This window comes from Xyrauchen texanus, chromosome 3, assembly GCF_025860055.1.
Source record: "Xyrauchen texanus isolate HMW12.3.18 chromosome 3, RBS_HiC_50CHRs, whole genome shotgun sequence".
Lineage (NCBI taxonomy): Eukaryota > Metazoa > Chordata > Actinopteri > Cypriniformes > Catostomidae > Xyrauchen > Xyrauchen texanus.
Genome location: NC_068278.1, coordinates 9,457,513 through 9,480,043, shown reverse-complemented (window position 1 = coordinate 9,480,043; position 22,531 = coordinate 9,457,513). Strand labels below are relative to the sequence as shown.

The 22,531-nt window shown below is 38.6% G+C and overlaps 1 protein-coding gene across 2 annotated transcripts in view; it reads left to right on the top strand.

Moving 5' to 3' along the window:
• The window catches only part of LOC127631390 (serine/threonine-protein kinase PAK 3-like), a 62,923-nt gene that overhangs the window by 10,418 nt on the left and 29,974 nt on the right, over window positions 1-22,531 (top strand). For both annotated transcript variants that reach the window (XM_052109509.1, XM_052109500.1), the window contains exons 2-5: window positions 12,144-12,334; window positions 15,028-15,128; window positions 15,437-15,590; window positions 18,947-18,984. In XM_052109509.1, coding sequence (XP_051965469.1) covers window positions 12,166-12,334; window positions 15,028-15,128; window positions 15,437-15,590; window positions 18,947-18,984 — 462 coding nt within the window. In that variant the 5' untranslated portion in view covers window positions 12,144-12,165. The remainder of the gene's footprint in view (window positions 1-12,143; window positions 12,335-15,027; window positions 15,129-15,436; window positions 15,591-18,946; window positions 18,985-22,531) is intronic.

Below are 22,531 nucleotides of genomic sequence, written 5' to 3'. Positions count from 1 at the left end.
GATTTAAGGTATCCATACCTGCCAACACTTCCGATTTGACCATGTTTCTACCATTTTCCACCTCTCCTCCTGATATACAGTACTCCCAATTTACAATTTCTCCCTTTAAACTCACGATTTTCCGCATCCCCACTTTGCTCATGAGAATGATTTATACCAGTATGTAGGGTTGCCACCCGTCCCGTAAAATACGGGATTGTCCAGTGTTTTAATATGAAATAACGTGTCCTGTATTGAATCAGCATTTGTCTGAAAGCCGATTAGAAGGTGTCAAGGCAAAATCATTCCAGATCGGTAATATAACACTGATATAAGTTTTTCATATGGTGTGTTAAGGGACCGTCTGAAAAGTCCACACATAAAACTAAATCTGGATCTCTTTGAATAAAAATCATAAGGTTCAATATAAATGTCCAATAAGATCTACAAAATTACACATATCCAACAATGCATGAATACAATCACTGAGTCATAAATACAATTTTGAGTAAAACATAAAATCTTTTGGGGGGGCCTTGGTAGCTCAGCGAGTAAAGACACTGACTACCACCACTGGAGTTGCAAGTTCGAATCCAGGGCATGTTAATTGACTCCAGCCAGGTCTCCTAAGCAACCAAATTGGCCCGGTTGCTAGGGTGGGTGGAAGCACATGGAGTAACCTCCTCGTGGTCGCTATAATGTGGTTCTCGCTCTCAGTGGGGTCGCATGGTGAGTTGTGCGTGGATGCCGCATAGAATAGCGTGAAGCCTACACATGCGCTATGTCTCCGCGGTAACGTGCTCAACAAGCCACGTGATAAGATGCATTGGTTGATGGTCTCGGACGCAGAGGCAACTGAGGTTCGTCCTCCGCCACCCGGATTGAGCCGAGCCACTACGCCACCATGAGGACCTAGAGCGCATTGGGTAACTGGGCATTCCAAATTGGGGAGAAAAACATATAAAATAAAGGAATATTTGGACAACTTTGGTTAAATTTGTATATATAATGGCCCCTAACGCCTTACAGAATTTTACCCATAAATGGACAATTAAACTGTGGCAGCACAGAATAGATCCATAACTTTTTTCTCATTTCATACTTTCTAAAGAATGTTCTCAGTGAAAATGATTTACTGTATTAGATCTAACAGTGGCTATTTGTTACATCATCCATGCAAAGGATTACAATGTTGGCTTTAAGTCAAAGCACTTTCAGGATATCTATGTTACTTTATAGGCTAGTTAGAGAGGGAATACACCTAGAGGGAAGTAGATAAGTGGGTTTAAATTTCAACCTGTCAACTGAATCCACAAAGGCTACGTTCAAAATACAGCTGAAGTGTGCTTCTGCACCACTAGTTCCACCTAACGGAATAGGAATAATGGAATAATGGAATAACATGATTTTAAATATGGTTTAAATCACATTATCAGCTAACAATGACAACAAATTGCATGCAGTTATAATGTGATTAGTGGCAGACCAGTGGTATCATCTGAGAGCATGTGCATCCGATTTTCAAAAAGAGCCATGTGTGCCATTCTGAAATATCTTAGACGCAATAAACACCTATGTAGGCCAAAACAATGTGATCAGTTGAATTATTTTGTTCAAGTTATAACACTGAAATACGTATGACTTATTGTACACTGAAAACCCCAATAAGTTGACCCTACTCAATCTATTGAGTAAACTCGTTCCCTCAGCTGAACTGAGTAATGCCATCTCCAAAACTTGTGTAATTATGTTTACTTAACTTGGGGTTCATATAGGATGAACTTATCTATTTAAGTTAAGGTTACTAGATGCAAGAAGACTGAACTCAGATTTGCTCATTTGTTATCCATTGTCCTAAATAGGGTCACGGTTAGTGCTTTAGCCTATCCTAGCTGTCTCGGGTCAAAAGCAGGGAAACACCCTGGACAGATGGCCAGTCCATCACAGGGCAACACACACAGACATACACATTCTCAGTCTCACCTACGGGCAATTTAAAGTTTCCAGTTTACTTAACCTGCATGTTTTTGGACTATGGGGTAAACCGGAGCACCTGGAGGAAACCCACACAAACACAGAAAGGCCCTGGGTGAGCCAGGAACTTTCTTGCTGTGAGGCCACAGTGCAACCCACTAAACCACACTATTGTAATGTCATCATATGTAAGCATAATGAAATGATATGTGTTGTGAAAAGCACTATACAAATAAAAATTACTTGACTTTTAAAATTGGATATAACTTTACATAGAAAAGTTTAGTAAGCAATTTTATCCAGGGTCGCCGCTCGCCAAATTGATGCCCTACGCAGAGTTCCAATGGGGGGGTGGGGGGTGGGGGTTCATGTGATATGAGCTTGAAGTGATCGTCAGAGAGTGGAGGTGGAGTAATGGGCTAAAGCACTGTTAATCAGAAGGTTGCTGGTTCGATCCCCACAGCCACCACCATTGTATCCTTGAGCAAGGCACTTAACTCCAGGTTACTCCGGGGTATTGTCCCTGTATAAGGGCACTGTAAGTCACTTTGGATAAAAGCGTCTGCCAAATGCATAAATGTAAATGTCTGTGTTCGGCAACTGTTTTCAGTCCTCCAATAACATATGACGTGCGAGTAAGGGCCGGAGGACTTTTTGGTGGCCTCCTAGGGTAAGATGGTGCCCCCCTAGGGAGTTGATGCCCTACGCAGACTGCGTAGTATGCATGTAGGGAGTGGCGATACTGATTTTATGACACTAAAATCATGTTACCACATATATAGTTTACGTCTTGTGGCTATACTTTTGAAACAGTAAGTGTTTAAATGTTGACAGATTGGCCTCCATTCACTTCCATTGTAAGTGCCTCACTGGAACCCAGACTTGTGCTATTTTTAAAGAAGAATTTATTTATTTATTTTTGTGTAGGAATCAATATGCCACAAATGCTGTCGATTGAGTTGAACTTTTATTGAACCCGGAATATTCAATATATTTAATGAAGGAACATAGATATTTCTTGACATTTCAAGTAATGTTTAATTAAGACATTTTGATATTCCGGTAATGGCAACAATTGTGTTTACAGTGTAGGATCAATTAGTTATTCAATATAATGTATAAAAAAATTTTTTTGGAGTCTTCTATGTGTTTATATCTTTCCAAATTTGCGATATGCCTTACGATGGACTGACGGACTGTTTAAGCATTGCACTAATTGACAAAGGACATTTTGTCTCCCTCTATAAAAAGAAGAGAATATGAAACTATTTCCTTTTCTCAAATAAATGAGAGAGAGAGAGAGATGGCGAGAGATGAGAGGCGGGGTGGTTCCTCACTTCCTTACTGACCTTGAGAGAAAGGATAATGGAGTTTGAGGCGTCATAATGGGCAAGCAGTCTGGTGAGATGTTACAGGCTGTATGTTAATACAGTAAACTGGCACATATATGGTATAAGACCAGCCTTTCATTTTCCTCAGCTGTCCAGGGTCATAGATTCTGAAAACAAGCAAGTACATTATATATGTTCCCCCATTATTTATATCATGATCAATGGAATCAAGGGTAAATGCTTCACGCTACCATCTCCGTCTTTCCACTCAAAACCACATTCAAATGAGTTCTGGCTGTTTCTTTTGAGACTTTTGAGGAACAGAGAAGCAGTAACATCAACGGGAGCTCTCCCGTACATCCGTGTTTTTTTACATCGGTCATGCGTCTCTTAGAACGGTGGCGTGTGTTTCCAGATGAGTTAGTGATCGGATTGAATTGACAGTCGGAGTAATCCTCAGTCGTTTAGTGTGTGACGCCCTGTTTTTGTCTGTAGCCATTTACATGGTTGGTGAGTGTGGTATACCTAATATTTTAGATTCTTTTCATATAGAATTTGTTTAGTGTAATCCAGCTTTAAAGCACTTCTCTTCATGTTGGATGTGAATGAAGAAATCTGTCAACTGATAAAATACTAACTACATCTCAGAGTTTAATGGCATTTTGGAGATGATGTGAAAAAAGCAGATGTGGTACATTTACTAGTAAAGGCAATCCAACAATTTTACTGCTGTTTACCAGGATGCATCTATGAAAGGGGCTATTGATGTAGTCATTTGGATCATATGTTGAGAACAACACAAATGACAAATTATTTGAAAAAGTGTCCCACTTTATCTGTATTCACCCTCCAGCTACGTAGAGTGGGATTTTGGACTAATGAGATTTCACTCTGGGCGGGGCATGACAGAAATGGAAAGCAAGCAATAGAAAATATGTCTGTGTCCCAATTCGTATGCTTATACCACAACATGATCACAAAGGATTCTATGTACTACTGATGTAATATTCTGTAACTGGAATGTGCATTCCTGTTGAGAGTAGTACCTCATTTACTAAAAAGTCAACTTGCTTTTTGCACCACCCTGTGGGCATTTCACCTCAGCACTAAGTACTAACCGATTTCAGCAGCAGAACACTTAACCTCCCGTTGCCGAATTCACAGTGTGATCAGTCTGTATACTATTCACTGAAAGTATGCACTTAGTTGGTGATAGGAAAGAACATCATTTTGTGTATGTAAGACAGTATAAGCCAGGGTTGGGGGATACTACATACTACTACTAAAGTTTATTTAAACACCAGAACCACTTTATCTATTCTAGCATTCATTTCCTTTAATATATTGTTTAACTTTTATGTCCATGCATTTAAAAACTCCAGTAGCTTCAGCTTCACTTTTCTTTCTATTTGTGTACAAATGAAAATGTTAAAAGAGAACCATCACAAACATTATGACCCATGCTTATAACATTACCACACTCTGCTTTAATATAACTCATCATCCCTAGTAGCAGATCAGGGATCAGCTGGAGTGAGATGGTGATTAGCACCCCAAATATTAATCCCTGTCTGCTCTCTATCACACCACACGCTGTATGAGATGCACATAAGAAGGGCATGTATGTCTGTCTCTCTCTCTCTCTCTCTCTCTCTCTCTCTCTCTTTTCTGTGTGTGTGTGTGTGTGTGTGTGCATGTGTGCATGTGTGCGTGAGTGAAAGAAAGAGAGAATTACATTTCAGAGTTTTGAGGTCAGTTATAATGCAAATTAGTGCAAGGGAAGGTGTCCAAGATTAGTGAAACATTATATGCCTGCAGCAGACATATGAAAGTGTTACAGCAGGTGAGAGGAGTGAACACCAAGGAGAGAAAGACAGACACGAGGGAGTAATACAAGGGGGGATTAGAAGGCAGCTGCAGTATTAGTCATTCATATTCAGCTGGACACTAAAGAGAGCATTAATCTTTGATCAATGGAAGAGAGAATGAGAGATCTTAGTAAAAGCATATTACTATACTACTACTACTACTACTATTTCTGCAGTACACAGTATGTATGCTGTACAAAATATGCACATTTTCTGTATTCATGGAATACCGAATTGTTCTACTACATTTGCCAACGTGCAGTCCCAAATCACACACTTCTGCACTATTCTACTTCATTTTGTAGGGTAAGTAGTGCGAGTAGTATGTTAACACTGAAAATGCAACAGAAAGAAGTATACTACGAGTACCCGGATAATGTACTTCTTTAATGGACAAAACAAAAGTGTGGTTGGACACTTCATGCACTCGCAGTGGAAGGGGCGGAGTTACCTGGCCACAATTCTGGCCTTACGAAACAGTTGTAATTAATGGAGAAAGTGGCAATTGAGAAACTTCTGTTAAGACAGCACCTTACAAATGTGAGTTTAAAGCTTTACCATCACCACACACTGTGTGAATATGTAGGCCTATATTATTTGAGGTCGAAGTGTTGAACTGAGGTTGGCTAACGTGCTAAAGCTAGCGGTAACACGTTGCAGTGGCATTTAAAATGCCAATTTGGCTAGCTGAAAAACTGTGAATGCTTCTGTGTAGCAAGAACTTTTCCATTTGGGATGATACCTACACTTTGGAAATTCAAACACAAGATGGATGAGTGCACCATTTGGGGCACACTCTTGACTAGCGCTGTGCAATAGGACGATGTTGACGATATCTGACAAATACCCCGATGCTTATTGTGACAGTCATTGACAGGCGATGATCGGCAATATCGAGAAATGACAAACCATGGAGCTGGGAAGTTGCTATTGCTACAGTACATTAAATAGAAGTCCAATAGTTATCATCTAATACATTTTTAGATAGTAATCAAAGTTTTAAACCATTTAATGCATTACAAATTAAAGAGGCCAGTTGTGTCCATTTTCAATGCTGATGCTCGTGCACTGAATAGCATGACAATTTTTCCATAGCAGGTATAACCTGCTCTCTAGACTCAGACGTAAACTGTAGCAAATATTCTATGGCTTTGCAACTAGAAAGAAACAGTACATACATTAGAGATACATCCCTATTTTTCAGGACGGTCCAGTTCATGCGCATACACGATGTCCTTACTTAAAAGGTTATTAGCTCTTTTACCTGCAAGGCAGGACTTCCTTTTCTACATCTGCCATACTGGATGTTCCAATTTCTCCCATTAGTTTTAATACAAGTGCTCCGACTCTGAATAAATAGTCTCGGGCCTTGTTTCCTTATTAGAGTCTCATATTGTTAGCTTAGCAACATGCTAACATTAGAGTCTGCCAAGTCTCCTGCGCACCTCATGTGATGAGCAATATTTGTGTGGTGAACGCATTTGTTGCCTAAATAGAGAGTCCCAGATCAGTCACTTATGAGATTCCATGTCAGTTAGGATGCAGTCTTAGGAGGCGACTGCCTGTGTAGGCGCAAGACAAATAGGCAGCACAACTTTAAAACACAGCTAATGTAAAGTATATAACACTGAGGATATTCTGAGCAGTTTCGGATAATTTAATAGGTTTCTTGTTAGATCTAGGCCATCACTGTGGTCTCCGTGTAGCTTATTTTGCTCAAAAGGACATTACGGATAAGAGAGACTAATGGATGAGGGGAAAGATGAGAGATTCAGGGAATCACTCTCATATTCTCTCTCTCTCTCTTTGCTGGTCTGCGCACAGCTCTAAATAGGTCAGAGTTTTAATGCTACAGTGAGGCATAAGGAAACACTACAGCGGCCCTCTTAAACCCTCCCCACAGAAAAGACTATCGCTGCTCCATATGGACTGTACACAGATTTAGGCCACTAGTCCAGTGCACTGAGCAGTAATGACCATCTATTACTAATGATAAGCGATGACCCGAGTATGTCTAATGCTACTAACATCACAAAACTACTATAGTGCTAACAGATGGGGTTTAAATGGAGTTCATGTACTTGCAGATAACCTGATATCACTTCAAAAGCCATTAACTGTACTATGGAAGTACACTATTGGTATAACAAGGTAATACTATGGTACATTGACATATATTGTGTTGAATGATTACAATAGTACCATGATATTTGCATGGCAATCCAAGAATACCATGGTATATTAATGGCATATGTGCAAATGGGACAATATCCTAAACCTAACCCTCACAAAAACTTTCTGCATTTTTACATTTTCAACAAAACATAATTTAGTATGTTTTTTTAAGCGATTTGAATTATGGGGACACTAGAAATGTCCTCATAAACCACATTTATAGCACAAAACCCTTGTAATTACCAGTTCGTAAACCACTTAAACCTGCCCACGCACACACATATGGTCTAACATTTGTTTTTGAATCCCTTTGTCCACACTATAATATGGTGTTTTATGACTAAATAGACTGTATGGGCATCTCTGATTGAATCATTGATTTTTAAGAGGATGTTTGGGATTGTTGATCAGTGTGTGGAAAAGTGAGCCCCAGTGCATATAGTATCCTGACCAGCTACTGACCTGGGTCATTATAAAACACAGATGTTTTTTCACTTCTGTGACCCTCATTGTGTAAAAAAATGACTTTAGCTGTACTTTCTAAGATACAAGGGCCGTGACTGGGGTGGTATTCTGAAGGGGATCTTATTTGTACCTCTAGTTAGAATATTACTAGTTTATAAAGAATGTTTATTACTCATTTTTGGCACATAATTGTACCCTATTGTGTATATTTAAAGTTACGTTTATAGTTATTTGTTTCTCTGGGACAAAACCTTTTTTCAAACAGTCCCATTTTTTGTGTTTCCAATACTTTATTTTTTATTTTTTATTATGCTATACAAATTTATAGCAAATTTGTGGGAAGTTGTGGCTAGTGTTCCAGAACTCTAGATTGTTTGTAAGGGATGTGAAGGTTGTACAAAGTAACATTTATCCTTAACAACACAAAGTGTACAGCAGGCACAATAAGGCCGCTAAAACATAGGCCGCCATCTTGATTGTTTTGGGTTGAATGGATCTGCGTCACATGACAACAACTAAACGGATTAGTGTGGATGTGACCTGAGGTGCAAAGTAGTCATTAGCTTTGATGAATGGGTTAAACAGATCCTAACGGCTATAACTGGTATAACTGCTACAATTGTATTCATACACAGGCTTAATTTTGTGTGTGTTTGTGTATTTGGAATCATTAGACATGCATAGGTAGGTAGATGGGAAGTAGAACCTTTGAAGGTTTGGTTGTGTGTGTATTTGTGTGTGTTGGGGGTGGTTTATGGCTCTCTTACACAGAGACTTCTTATTCTTTGAGAGTTCTGGTTGGGCCAGAAAAACTACAGTTAAAGCGTCTGTGCCACACCTAGAACTGCACAGCAGAGGAAAAACCCGCAAACCGACTCCATGCATGAATGAATCCGTCGTTATTGTTGTAAAGTTTATGTCAGCTGTACCCAAAAATTTTTTCAAACCAATCAATTTCTAATAAATCAATACACATATGCGCTTAAAGACACACACAGTATAATCGGCATAGAAAACTTACATTTTCAGTTTTACTGACCATTCCCCTTAGTTTAAATTTAATAATACATATTACAAATGTAATGAATAAATAATTAAATATATATATATATATATATATATATATATATATATATATATATATATATATATATATGCTGGACAATCTCACCCACTTCAGACATGTTGCTTCTTTTTTCCTGTTTCATAATGATTATTATGACGGATTCACCTGTATCAAAGAGGAGAACACAACCACACACACACACACACACACACACACACTGTAGTCTGTTTATGCTTGAGGTCACTTATTCATATCAAGTTAACATGTGAGCTACTGGCTGTATGCAAAGCAGTTTCTGGTTACAAGAGTTCAAGTCACTTCAGTACCCTTACATGTACAGGGAGGTATCAGATGGTTATACGGGGCGGCTGTGGCTCAGGTGGTAGAGCGGGTCGGCCGCTAATTGCAGTGTTGGCAGTTCGATACCCGGCCCACATGCTGAAGTGTCCTTGGGCAAGACAAGACACTGAACCCCAAGTTGCTCCCAATGGCAGGCTAGTGCCTTGCATGGCAGCTCTGCCACCATTGGTGTATGAGTGTGAATGGGTGAATGGGACACAGTGTAAAGCGCTTTGGTAACCTCTAAGGTTAAAAAAAGGTGCTATATAAGTGCAGACCATTTACAATACCATGTTAGTTTGCTACCATGTTACTGTTTGATTACAATATATTCAAAGAATACCATGATACCATCTACCGTGTCTTAAAAACCATGATACTTTGGTACTTTTACCTAAGGGTAATGATACAGAGACTAAATGACAGATTGTTTGTTGTAGAGTATTTATGGTTGGATTCGGTTTGCTCATTATCTAAATTGCTGTACATATCTGTCATATGTGGAATGTGGGAAAAAACCTTGGGGAAAATAGTGGGAGAATAATAGGAAAATTCTCTACATAGGGACAACGTGTGCTTACTTTGCTATTCTTTGGGGACAAAAAAGTTTCCAGAAGTGACCTAAATCTGACAGAAGCTCCATTGGGGGACATCTTTCGATACTGTGTGTGATGTGTTTTCTGTTTGGTACTAGCCTGTGCTAACATCCTGTTGGTATATATGCTTTTATAATGGCGAAAATTCTAGGACATCCACAGAGTCACAGGTTAATTACAATTGATTGCTACAAAAAGGTGAAAACAGCTTCTATGTTTGTTTGTGTGGGTGTGTATGAACGTGTATGAGCGCGTATTCACCTCTCAATGAAAGTTGGCAATGTTGTTATGCTGTTCAATGGTTCCTGAACATTTAAATAAATCTTTATTGAATCATTGTGTAGTAGATATAAACAGTTTAAAAGGCTTTGGAGGACAATTGTTTTCTTGATAATGTACACACCACTCAATAGATGCTAGTAGCAGTGTGTTGTTATGTTGAAGGTACACTCAGTAATTTATGTTGTGCAGGCCAATATGGCGGTTATATTGGACTTATACTGACAACTTGCAGAATGCATCTGGCAAATAATTGGTTCTGATGCCATTTAAGATCAGCCATGATGAATTTATTTTTTGAGCAAAAGTGTCTGATAATGGGGGGTTCCAAGAGAAAGGGAGGAGCATTCGGCCAGTCATGTAATCTGCTCCATGTAAAATAAAATTAAAAGTAATTTATAGATTTTACTGATATGACTGCAGTCATATATGATATATCATATCATGTCATATAATTAAAAAATAAAAATTAAAATTAACAAGTTTTAAAAATCTTAAAAAAAAAAAAGCCACAAAAGGCTGCAATTTTATTAAAATAATTATTCAGTCTGCATGTGCTGCACGCTTCAAAGTGAATGTGTTAAGCCGGCCACTCAAACACAAACACGCATCATAAGCATCTAGTGCGTTATGTGTAGGGCTGCAAATAATGATTATTTTGTTAATCAATTAAACTTATAAAATCTAGATTTTTATTTCCTGTATTTTATTAAAATGTATGTTATTTTAGATTAATTTATAAAGGTCATGAGTGTTTGGTTCGATTTATGGTACTGTATTCTACTAAACAATTCTATAATCTCACAAAACTTTGAACAAAGCCTTAATCATGAAACGTTAAGATTGAATTGATTAATATTATTATTACTGTCAGGACATATGCAAAACAGTTTGTTTACTTTAATTGTAAAGGTTAACAAAAAGTACAATTCATTAAAGAGTGAAATTATCGATCAGGGATGGAGTGGAGCAAAAAATCAGCCCAGCATAGGGCAAAATGACACAACAATAAAAATATTAATATTTCTGCCCAACTGAAAAAGATATAATTATTTTACTGATTGCATACATTACATTACATACAAGTATGTAAAAAACAAAAATATTTGCCATATAAATTTACTGGTGAAATCAGATTTGGCATTATCAGGACCCTCAGCATTATTAAAGCATATGTGCTCGCTGCAAATATCCAATTAATCGATAATGAAATTCGTTGTCTCTGACTTTCATTATCAATAATTATAGATTTATCAATTAGTTGTTGCAGCCCCAGCTGTGTGTGTAATAAATGACATAGAGCAAAGCCCTTATTCACTGTGTAGTGCCAAGCATATGCAGACTATATAACCATAGAATTAAATTGGAACTGTTTGCGGTTTAATAAGCACATTAAGCCATAGCGAACTGAGTGAGTGAGAAGCACCAAACATACAAACAGAAGAGTTAATTTCATTTTCCGTCAAAATAAAAGCCCAATTTAACTATGTGTGAAATTGAAAAAATGCTACAGAAATATCTTACTACTGTAATGTAAAATGTAATATTCAAGTAGTAGTAGCAATAATAATAATATATCAAGAACAGTTACAATATATTAAAGCACAATAACAAAAAAAATATGGTTGGTGTTCTTTCCAGTTCATTCATTAGAGAGGAAATGGAGTATTCCTCACTTTGTACTCTGGTTGTATACTGCAAATGTCAGCAAGTATAGTGTGTCACTCAGGCATTCTGCTGAAACTAATACATCACAAAAATAATAAGAGTAGTGTGGAAGTATGGAGTTCCGAGTGCACCCCATGTGTCCAGTGTATCAGCGGATCTCTTATCGCATAGTCTCTGGTATAATACCAACTATGAGTATTACACAGACACAGCAATTTTGCTGTACATAGTCTCCATTTTCCTTTTAGGATCAATAAAGCCTACGAGTCTATATATACTGATTACAGACCTTGCTGAAAATGAGTCTGACTCTCACTTCTCTGTTCACTGAACTGTTCATGGTTCCATTTCCAATCTGAAAACACACTTTACAAGGAATCTCTGTTTCTCTCTCTCACTGCAGGCCATAGTGAGTGCAGCTAAAGATGTCCAATAGTGTCGATATTGAAGAGAAGCCACCTGCCCCCCCCTTGAGAATGAACAGTAGTTCCCGCGACCCTTCATCAGTGCACAGTTCCAAACCGCTTCCAATGGCTCCAGAAGAGAAGAATAAGAAAGCCCGTCTCAGGTCCATTTTTCCCGGAGGAGACAAGAGTAAGTGCAGCCATCCACATGATTCCAGTATTGCAAATTTCTTGGTGATCTATTAGCTTACACAGAATGTATACACATTTTTCACATTTTCTGCACTTATGGAAAATGTAATTATGGTAAAATGTGGTACAAATAAAAGTATATAATAATAATGAATAATAATAATAATTTGCATCGCACTTATCAAACATCAAGTGAAGCTCAAAGCCAAAATATTTAAAGGTGAATGAATTGATGGGCCTCCAGTAGTGCCAATTGGTTAAAAATTACACATCTCTCTCTCGAACCGGCATCTACGGCTGCCCCTTATCTCGCTCTCCCGCTGATCATCTGAGTCAGCCATGCATATTGTGGAGCCGTTTTGTGGTCCATTCTGCATAACGAGGCGGCTCATTGTTGCTTATCGTGTCCCATTCGGCACGTTTCGCGACCGCCGGCCCGCTCGGTTCTCCTGATGGACATTCCGCGCCTGATCGGCCCACCAGGAAAATGCACGGTATGCCAGATTACCAGTCCAGCCCTGGGCCTGACTGAAATTAAACTGAAAGGTCCCACTGAATTTTGTCTCAACTTCAGATACGCAAAGATCAGAAGTTGTGTGCTTTTAACAATATGTACCTTTTTTTTTTTTTGTAAATAATGTTTGTTTTTTTTTTACTTTTGGCTTTCCATAGTTTGACACATATTGTGTGTACAATTGACAGATTCACAAAATTGATTCAGTGGGTGTTTTGAGTTAGTTTAGAAGATAGCATGCTGTAAATAGTCTAAAATATGTGATTATTGCTAGATTTGCTAAAGTTTGTGAGGTTCATGGCGCCTTGACTTATTAATAGATTTTTCCTGGGTAGCTCAGTGGTAAAGACGCTGGCTACAACATCTGGAGTTCGCTAGTTCGAATATCAGGGCATGCTGAGTGACTCCAGCCAGGTTTCCTAAGCAACCAAATTGGCCTGGTTGCTAGGGAAGGTAGAGTCACATGGGGTAACCTCCTAGAGGTCACTATAATGTGGTTTGTTCTCAGTGGGGCACGTGGTGAGTTGAGCATGGATGCCGTGAAGCCTCCACACGTGGCAACGTGCTCAACAAGCCACGTGCTAAGATGAGCGGGTTGACGGTCTCAGACGCGGAGGCAGCTGGGATTCACCCTCCGCCACCCGGATTGAGGCGAGTCACTACGCGACCATCAGGACTTAAAAGCACATTGGGAATTGGGCATTCCAGATTGGGTGAAAAAGGGGAAAAAATCCCCTTTATAAAAAATATATTTAGTATCAACTTGATACCGAGGCACTGGTACTTTTGACACCACTACAAGATGATAAATACATTCAGGGCTTTACTGAAAATATTCAGAGCCCCAGTAGCCTACCCCTAGTGCCACCCATGCAAAATGGTGTAGAATAGTGCAGAAGTGTGAGATTTGGGATGCACAGATCATCAAATCTAAAATAACCTGCTTAATCTTTTACCTGGCAACCCACTCTTGAATATGGAAACTTGCACTTACAGATTTACATTGTAGCAGATATGAACTCAAAGATGTGCAGTTATCACTACAATTTTAAAAACACTACACACACAGACACACACTTGCACACTAGTACACATCCCTGATTCTGAGTCATGTAACATGAGCCTGCTAATTAACATTCTACCAAAGGGTGCAAGGAACAACACACTACAGTGCACACTCTTTTCTCAACCATCTACATCACGACAAAATCAGCACATTCCTCAAAATATTTTGACCACATGTTCTTCCATTCAAGTTCATTTTAGGTTCAGCTCTATCAACAGCATCTGTGTGTTATTTGAGCTGTACATTTTTCTGATTTATTCTTATAGTTCTAGGCGAATGATTTTATGTGTTACCAACTTAATTCTGCAAGTGGATTTTTCTTTGTAAATAGTACTTTGCGGATAGTTGCACTACATCCCTTTCTGGTAAACTTGCTTGCACTGTATCATGCAGAAGTTACAAGTGACTCTGTCACACTAGGTATCATGTTAACACAACATAATATTTAAGTCTTGAGGCTATACTTTCGAAATCTTCGTATTTTAACGTTTATTCCTGTGCATTGCCTAGTTGAACCTGGCACATTCTGTTATTCCTTTATTTGAGTCCAGCACAGCCTAGAGTCTCTGAAAGTAGATTAGACATCCTTGTTGAAAAGACCAGCATCGCTGGTCTCTAACGTATGTTGTTTTTGTATGTTGCTCCCCAGAATGGGATGCTGATGCTTGTGTCCACTCTTAACTAGCTTAACCAGCAAGACTTTCTTGGTCAGCCTGCTTCACCAGTAAGACCATGTTGGTTGACCAGCTGTACCAGCTCTGGGCTCAGTAATAAGGATGGCCATTTGGCCCGGGGCCAGTATTAGAGAGTTTTGGACCAGTTGAAGGACCTATAATTTTCCCTATAAAGTGCAACAGTGCCAGCATACTTTTTCAGCTGTCTTGTTTGGGGGAGTATTTTTTCCCCATTTATTTTTTCCCATACCTATTTCAATTCTCTGATTGGTGGTTCATTTTCCTTCAGGATCTTGTGTAGTTGATGGGTAGTGTAGTTCTTCATCAACAATTCTTCTATTAAACTGTTTTATCTCTACCACTCCAACTAGTCTAGGGATGTTTTTGATGAGCTGATGTAAGGGTGTCAAAAGTGTGTTTGATTCTCCATTCCACAGCCAATAAGAAGAAGGAGAAAGAGCGTCCTGAGATTTCCCTGCCCTCTGATTTTGAGCACACCATCCATGTAGGATTTGACGCAGTAACGGGAGAGTTCACCGTGAGTGCACCCAATCTCAATAGACTGTAGTGTGTGTGTGTGTGTGTGGAGAGGGACTGGTATCAGTGATGTGTGGATCTGCCAATGATGTCCTATTATGACAGTTGGTGTTTGTATGGACATGTGTTAGATATTAGTATTAGTAATAAATATCAGAAACCATATTGAGGATTTGCAGAACAATGCCAAACCCTTCCATGTTTTTTTGATATCATTATGATGCATTAGACTTTATGTTTGATGTATGCAAAAGACATTAATCATTAACCTGTCTGGCCTTTTTGTCTGTCTTCAATGTTCATACACAGGGTATTCCAGAGCAATGGGCCCGGCTATTGCAAACATCTAATATTACTAAGCTGGAACAGAAGAAGAACCCTCAGGCTGTTATAGATGTTCTCAAGTTCTACGACTCCAAAGAGACCGTCAATAACCAGAAATACATGAGTTTTACATCAGGAGGTGAGGCACGCACGCAAACACTCAAACACACACACACACACACACAAACTAGGTATGTGCAAGATTAGTCGACTAAATGTTTTTTTTACATATGAGTCTTATTTAAATCTGTGCATGCTTTTACGTTATTATTCCGCTGTGCAGGCTTTTTCAAGCGCAAGAAAACCGCCTTCATTTTGCTCATCAAAAAATGTATGCTTTTGAGTAAGTAGCCTAGAAAATGTCTTTTTTAGGCTAGGTATGCCATTTTCATTATGTTATCAAATATTGCCCTTGGCACTGACTGGGTGCCTGGATATCTCAGTGAGTAAAGACACTGACTACCACCCCTGGAGTCACGAGTTCGAATCCAGGGCGTGCTGAGAGACTCCAGCTAGGTCTCCTAGGCAACCACCCCGTAGTCACATGGGGTAACCTCCTTGTAGTCGCAATAATGTGGTTCTCGCTCTCAGTGGGGTGCGTGGCGAGTTGTGCGTGGATGCCGCAGTGAATTGCGTGAAGCCTCCACACGTGCTATGTCTCCGCGGTAACGCGCTCAACAAGCCACGTGAATGGTGCGTGGAATGATAGTCTCAGATGCGGAGGCAACCCGGATTGCGGCCAGTCACTACGCCACCACGAGGACTTAGATTGCATTGGGAACTGGGCATCTCAAATTGGGGAGAATAGGGGAGACATTTTTTTTATGATACTGACTCTTAATAATGTGGTGTAGTGAATTGATATCGTTAGTTAAGGCTTTTAATTAGCATTTTTTCCTCTGACCTTTTACTTTCAACACTGAAATATTTTGTATGTAACAGGCAACTCAAAATATGTTTTCAAAGAGTAATGCATCTACACACAAAAAAATAGCTCTTTGAACTTGATTAAATTGTGGACAGGGTTCCACATGTTTGAAATGAGTTCTTCTAACTTAAAATTACTATATAATCTCAACACAAACACTTTGTGTAGAATGAAACTAGTTGAATTGGGTAAACCCAACAAAATTAGGCATGTCAATGTAACTCAAATAAACCTCTTTTTTTTCTAAATGTAGTAACTAGTGAAAGTGAATGTTAGCATGCTAAATGTATTCTTAGTGGTTGAAAGTACTATAGAGTGTAGTTTAGTAGCTATGTTACGGTTAGCACAACATTTGCTCAATAAAGCAAGAAATCAGTTATATATGTGACATCTCAAGCTCCACTCTTCACCATAATGGTAACCCCCAAAACTCCATTATAACAGAAACGTCTAAATCCTAACATAATAAAACACTAAACACTAACAAGTGCCCTCCTTTATTTTCAGCTTGCACAAAAACAGTCAAATACCACATTTACTCTCTCTATCAAGTCCCATGCAGAGAATCTCCTGCCTAGTTTCATCGATGCTACATTAACACTATAAAAAATATTCATGTAAAATAATATTAAAAATATGATTTCTTAAAATCATTAGTAGCCATTTCAATTGGAATACATGAAAAAATAAAATCCTTCATTTTTCAGCCAGGAATCGCACTGTTATTTGAGAATGACCCATATACAGCGACAGTTTAATACATTAACTAATCTTAATGGTGATTACAGGAGCCAATAGCTTAAATTAAGTATTTTATTAACAAGCAGTTTTTTACCCATGGAATTTATTTTCAGGGGCATTCCTGAAACTGTGATTTTTGCTATTTTAAATAAATGAGGAATGAGTCATAATGATTTTTAGTGATAATCAACATTATGCCCCAAATTCTGTCGATCGAGCTTAACTTGCATTGAACACAAAACTTTCTTTTAAATAAATAATTTGAGATCTAAAACATTATTTACAGGGTTTTTAATCCAGTTTACAATTGAATACAGTTATAAAACCAAATCATTATCAAATACAAAAGTAGCTATTTTGTCTTTGAAAAAGCAGACTGAATTGCACAAAATTAAATATAATTCATTACATTAACAGTGCATGCATTTTGGAGGGGATGCATTTTATATGGTTGTATATTTAAGCTTTGAATATTTCAACTGAAAATTTTTCATACAAAATTTCAACATTAAAAATGTTATTATAACCTTCCAAAATTCAGTTAAAAAAAAAAAAATAATTAAAATGTCATCTTTATTATTCAACAAGCTACACTCATTGTTATATTTCGCTTTAAATATTCGCCTCTTAAATATCAGTGTGGGAATTCAAACTTACAGGAATGACAGAATGATCAAGGTTTTATTTTTCCTCCCCTTTTCTCCCTAATTCCCAATTCCCAATGTGCTGTAAGTCCCCGTGGTGGCACAGTGACTCGCCTCAATCTGGGTGGTGGAGGATGAATCTCAGTTCCCTCCACCTCTGAGTCCGTCAATCCGTGCATTTTATCACGTGACTTGTTGAGCGCATTACCGTGGAGACATAGCTTGTGTGGAGGATTCACTATTCTCCGCGGTATCCACGTACAACTCTCCACGCACCCCATCGAGATCGAACCGCATTATAGCGACCATGAGGAGGTTACCCATGTGACTCTACCCTCCCTAGCAACCAGGCCAATTTGGTTGCAGAGGAAACCTAGCTGGAGTCACTCATCACACCCTGGATTTGAACTCGTGACTCCAGGGGTGGTCAGCATCAATACTCACTGAGCTACCCAGGCCCCCAAGGTTGAATATCCTGAATTGGAACCACTGAAATTTGCAAAGAGAAATATAATGTATCAAATATTACCTGTCGAATACTAAAGACAAAGACTGAACTTTGGAAGGTGAATATTTATTATTGAATCTTTTAATGATAAACATTTTTAATTAAAATATTCACAGCTTAAATATATAATATACAACCATATGAAATTGCATTCCCAAAATGGAGTTAATTAACAGAGGTTTGGGAGGAGCATGTTAACTTTAATCTGACAAATCACAGCCCACAATCAGGAGTAAATATGTCGCTGCTTTCCTGCTTCCTGTGACAACTCTCCTGACATCCCACCTCCACCCCATCTCCACCTATCTAAATAAGTAAAGTCTGGGGGGTAATCATGACTCGAGTCAAGTCTCGAGCTCCGAGCCATCCAATATAAGGACAGCAAGTCAAATATGTTTACTGCTTCAACACAAGATTACATTAACATAAGAACTACTGAAATATGCATGTATTGTTAATGCCATGGTTTTATTTCTTAATTAATGCAATAAAGTGAGCTTTTTGTTTCAAAGACATTTGTCATTAATATACTTCCATAATTTACTTGCTAGATAACATTTTATGTACTTCTTTTGTACTCCTACATTTAGAGATATGTCTCAAAGAATCATAGTTTATATGTTTTCTTTTAATAAAATTATCTATAACTAATGGAATTTTTTTTATGCTTCCAGATAAATCCGCTCATGGTTACATTGCGGCAAATACTCTGGTGAGTTACTTTATATTTCTTATTTTGTTTCCCGATTTTATGTTTGAATCTACTTTGCCAGTTCCTTCTCATGAATCAAAGATTCATGATTCAAACACCTTCCAGTAATGCCATTTCACAAGCAAACCCATTACTTGCACTTACAAAAGATCCTATAAAATGAAATACTTCAAATGAGGCTCAATCGTTTGCATGAGGTTATATCGTTAGCTTTTCACAATATGTTTTCTCCATTCAACTGCATGTGTTTCTGACGTTACTGTCATTGGCATATCCTCCATCACGGCCAGATGACTATGACATAAGTCAAGCCGTGTTTGACTCAACTTGTTCGTCTTTTTCAACTAGCCTCAGGCTCAATAGTGACTTGACACCACAGAGATTAACAAAATGAGATTTTTAGTATCAACAGTCTCATGCTTTTTCCTTTGCAGCTCTTGCCTAAGTAACGGTTGCTGACTTTGATACGCCACCCACTGATTGTGTTTTCTCAAATACCACTTCTAGAAAAACCAGGTCATTCCAGCTTAAAGGGACCCAAAAGTTCACCCAAAAATTACAATTCTGCTATCATTTACTCACCCTCATTTTGTTCCAAATACGTATGACATTCTTTCTTTGGTGGAACACAATACAGTAGTTGTTAGGCAGAATTTTAGGGTGAACATTTCCTTTAAAGTGGTCAAGCTGGTTTTAGAACATGGTAGCTGGTTTGTTGCTGGTCCAAGGTGGTCAACATCTCTCCCAACAGCTGGTCCATCCAGTTGATCAACCATCTTGACCACCTTGGACCAGCTAATGAGCATAAATGACCAGCTAGAAACCATTTTAAATCAGACACCACATTAAGCTGGTTTCATTTGGATTTTCCAAGAGGGTGGCTAGTGTAGTTATGGTCAAAACCAGTATAGCAACTCTCATAAACAAAGATGGTGTGAGCAAGCAACATAATACTTTTTACATTTTCACCTTTTTTAACAGCAATTACATTTTCCATCGAGCTCAGCAGCTGACTCGGGTTCACAGTTGTATCTCTTTAAATCTGGACATCTCATTTTCCCCTCATGTGGACTTTCCATGAACTGAACACCATGCGTTAGGTTAAGGGCTGGAATCCCACATCAGAATGTGTGAGAATCAGGTTGAATTGCAGGGCTGACTGACCTTGAAATGTGTGGATAGATTGAGCTTTCCAGCGCTTAGCCTTTACACTTTTAGGATGTCACTTTGCTGTAAACTGGTTGGTTAATAATTGGAAATGTGTCTGTGTTTGTACTCATCATTTCAGACATAGATTTATACACACTGCAGTTTTTACCACACAGTAATATCAACACATTCTTTTTAATTAATATTTTCTTTTTCAACAGGTGTTGAATGAGTTAACTGCACCACTAACTTAAAGGAATATTCCGTGATCAATATAAGTTAAGGTCAGCCAACAGCATTTGCGGCATAATGTTGATTACCAAAAAAATATTATTAAGACTTAATTTAATTATTACTTCCGTCTGTTTCTTTTTCTTTTTTATCCCCTTTTCTCCCAATTTGGAATGCGAAATTCCCACTACTTAGGTCCTCATGGTGGTGCGGTTACTCACCTCAATCCGGGTGATGGAGGACAAGTCTCAGTTGCCTCTGCTTCTGAGACCGTCAATCCGCACATCTTACCATGTGGCTCGTTGTGCATGACACCGCAGAGACTCATAGCATGTGGAGGCTCATGCTACTCTCCGTGATCCACGCACAATTTACCACGCGCCCCATTGAGAGCGAGAACCACTAATCATGACCATGAGGAGGTTACCCCATGTGACTCTACCCTCCCTAGCAAATGGGCCAATTTGGTTGCTTAGTAGACCTGGCTGGAGTCTCTCAGCACACCCTGGATTTGAACTCACGACTCCAGGGGTGATAGTCAATGTCAATACTTGCTACTCAGGCCCCCCAGGTCCATCCTTTTCTTTAAGAAAAGCAAAAGTCAAGTTACAGTGATGCACTTACAATGGAGGTAAATGGGGGCAATTTTTTGAGGGTCTAAAAGGCAGAAATATGAAGCTTCTAATTTTATAAAAACACTTAAATTAGTTATACTGGTAATACTTGTATTATTTGAGCTGTAAAGTTGTTTAAATTGTAATTTAAGGTTTTACCCTAAATTACAATAAAATCATTACAATCATTACAATAAACATGCATATTGTTTACGTCTTGTATATACTTTTGAAATAGTATTTAAACGTTTATGAATTGTGCCCCCATTCACTTCCATTGAAAGTGCCTCGCTGTAACTGCTATTTTTGCTTTTTTTTTTTTAAGAAAAGGACAGACATGTCTAAATATATTTTTGTGGTAATCAACATTATGCCACAAATGCTGTCGATTGAGCTTCGAACCTGGAATATTTCTTTAAATAGAGTCTCCCCAAACTGATATTATTTATGACATAGAAAATAAGTTATAAATTTTTTGTGCTTTTGTAAGCTTTTTCCAATATACAATGTTATTCTTAATCAGTGTTGTTGTCTTGATTTCCAGCACAAATATATAAACATTCATAAAAACAAGAACCTTTCACTCAAACTTTTAAACAAAGACTTTTGCTTAACCCTAAAAAGGTTTTGATTTCCACGATGCAGAAATCAAACACGGACAGAATCGCGGAATCCATTCATAAAACGGAATTAACTATAAAATGCAGCGTGTTACGGAATTTGAACGTATGAATGCAAAAAATAATCAAATTGAAATTGTGATATGTCCTAGCTTAATGATTAAATGCCAGAAGGCTGTGATTTAATGAAATAAAGCTGCATATGCTGCACGCTTCAAAATGAATGCGTGAGTCAGGCAGCTCATACACTGATGACACGGCATTGGTCCCTTTCAAGGCTAAATGGTCTCTGATCATTAGCATCACATGTGCTCCGTGTGAAACAAATTACAGACAGCTGAGCACTCATTAACCTTGACCAGACTATATATTTCCATAATTAAATTGCAGCCATTCACAGTATAATAAGCACATTAAACATTATAGTGAACTGTATCCGGAAGTGAGAAGCTACCGTCAAACAGAAACTGAAAGGGCTTAACTCCAAAAATAAAAGCTTCCGCCAAAAAAACAAACACACACATGACGGACATGTCTGTAAACGATCTCTCTCTCCCGCACAATCCTCCGCAGTCGGCCTTTATCCCTCTTGGAGACTTGATTAGCCTGATAAGGGACCAGGTGTGTAGAATCACGATCCGCCCTCTCTCAGGCAGGGGAGCCCCCGGCATGACGTACACCCCTCCCCCCTCTTTCCCTGGGGGAGGGTGTGCCCGAAGCCCCGTCTGCTGGCAGGTCATCCCTGTCCACCAGGATGAGGGAGGGACAAGGGGAGGGAAACAGAAATAATAAAAATGGGGGGGGTACTTCCTGTAACAGTGTAGTACCCCCCAAAAAAACACTGTAAAATTTAAACGAGAGGGAAAAGGCCAACGCGGAGCAGCAATGAGAGAGAGATGAAAAAAAAAACACTTACTCGCCAGTTCTCCGATA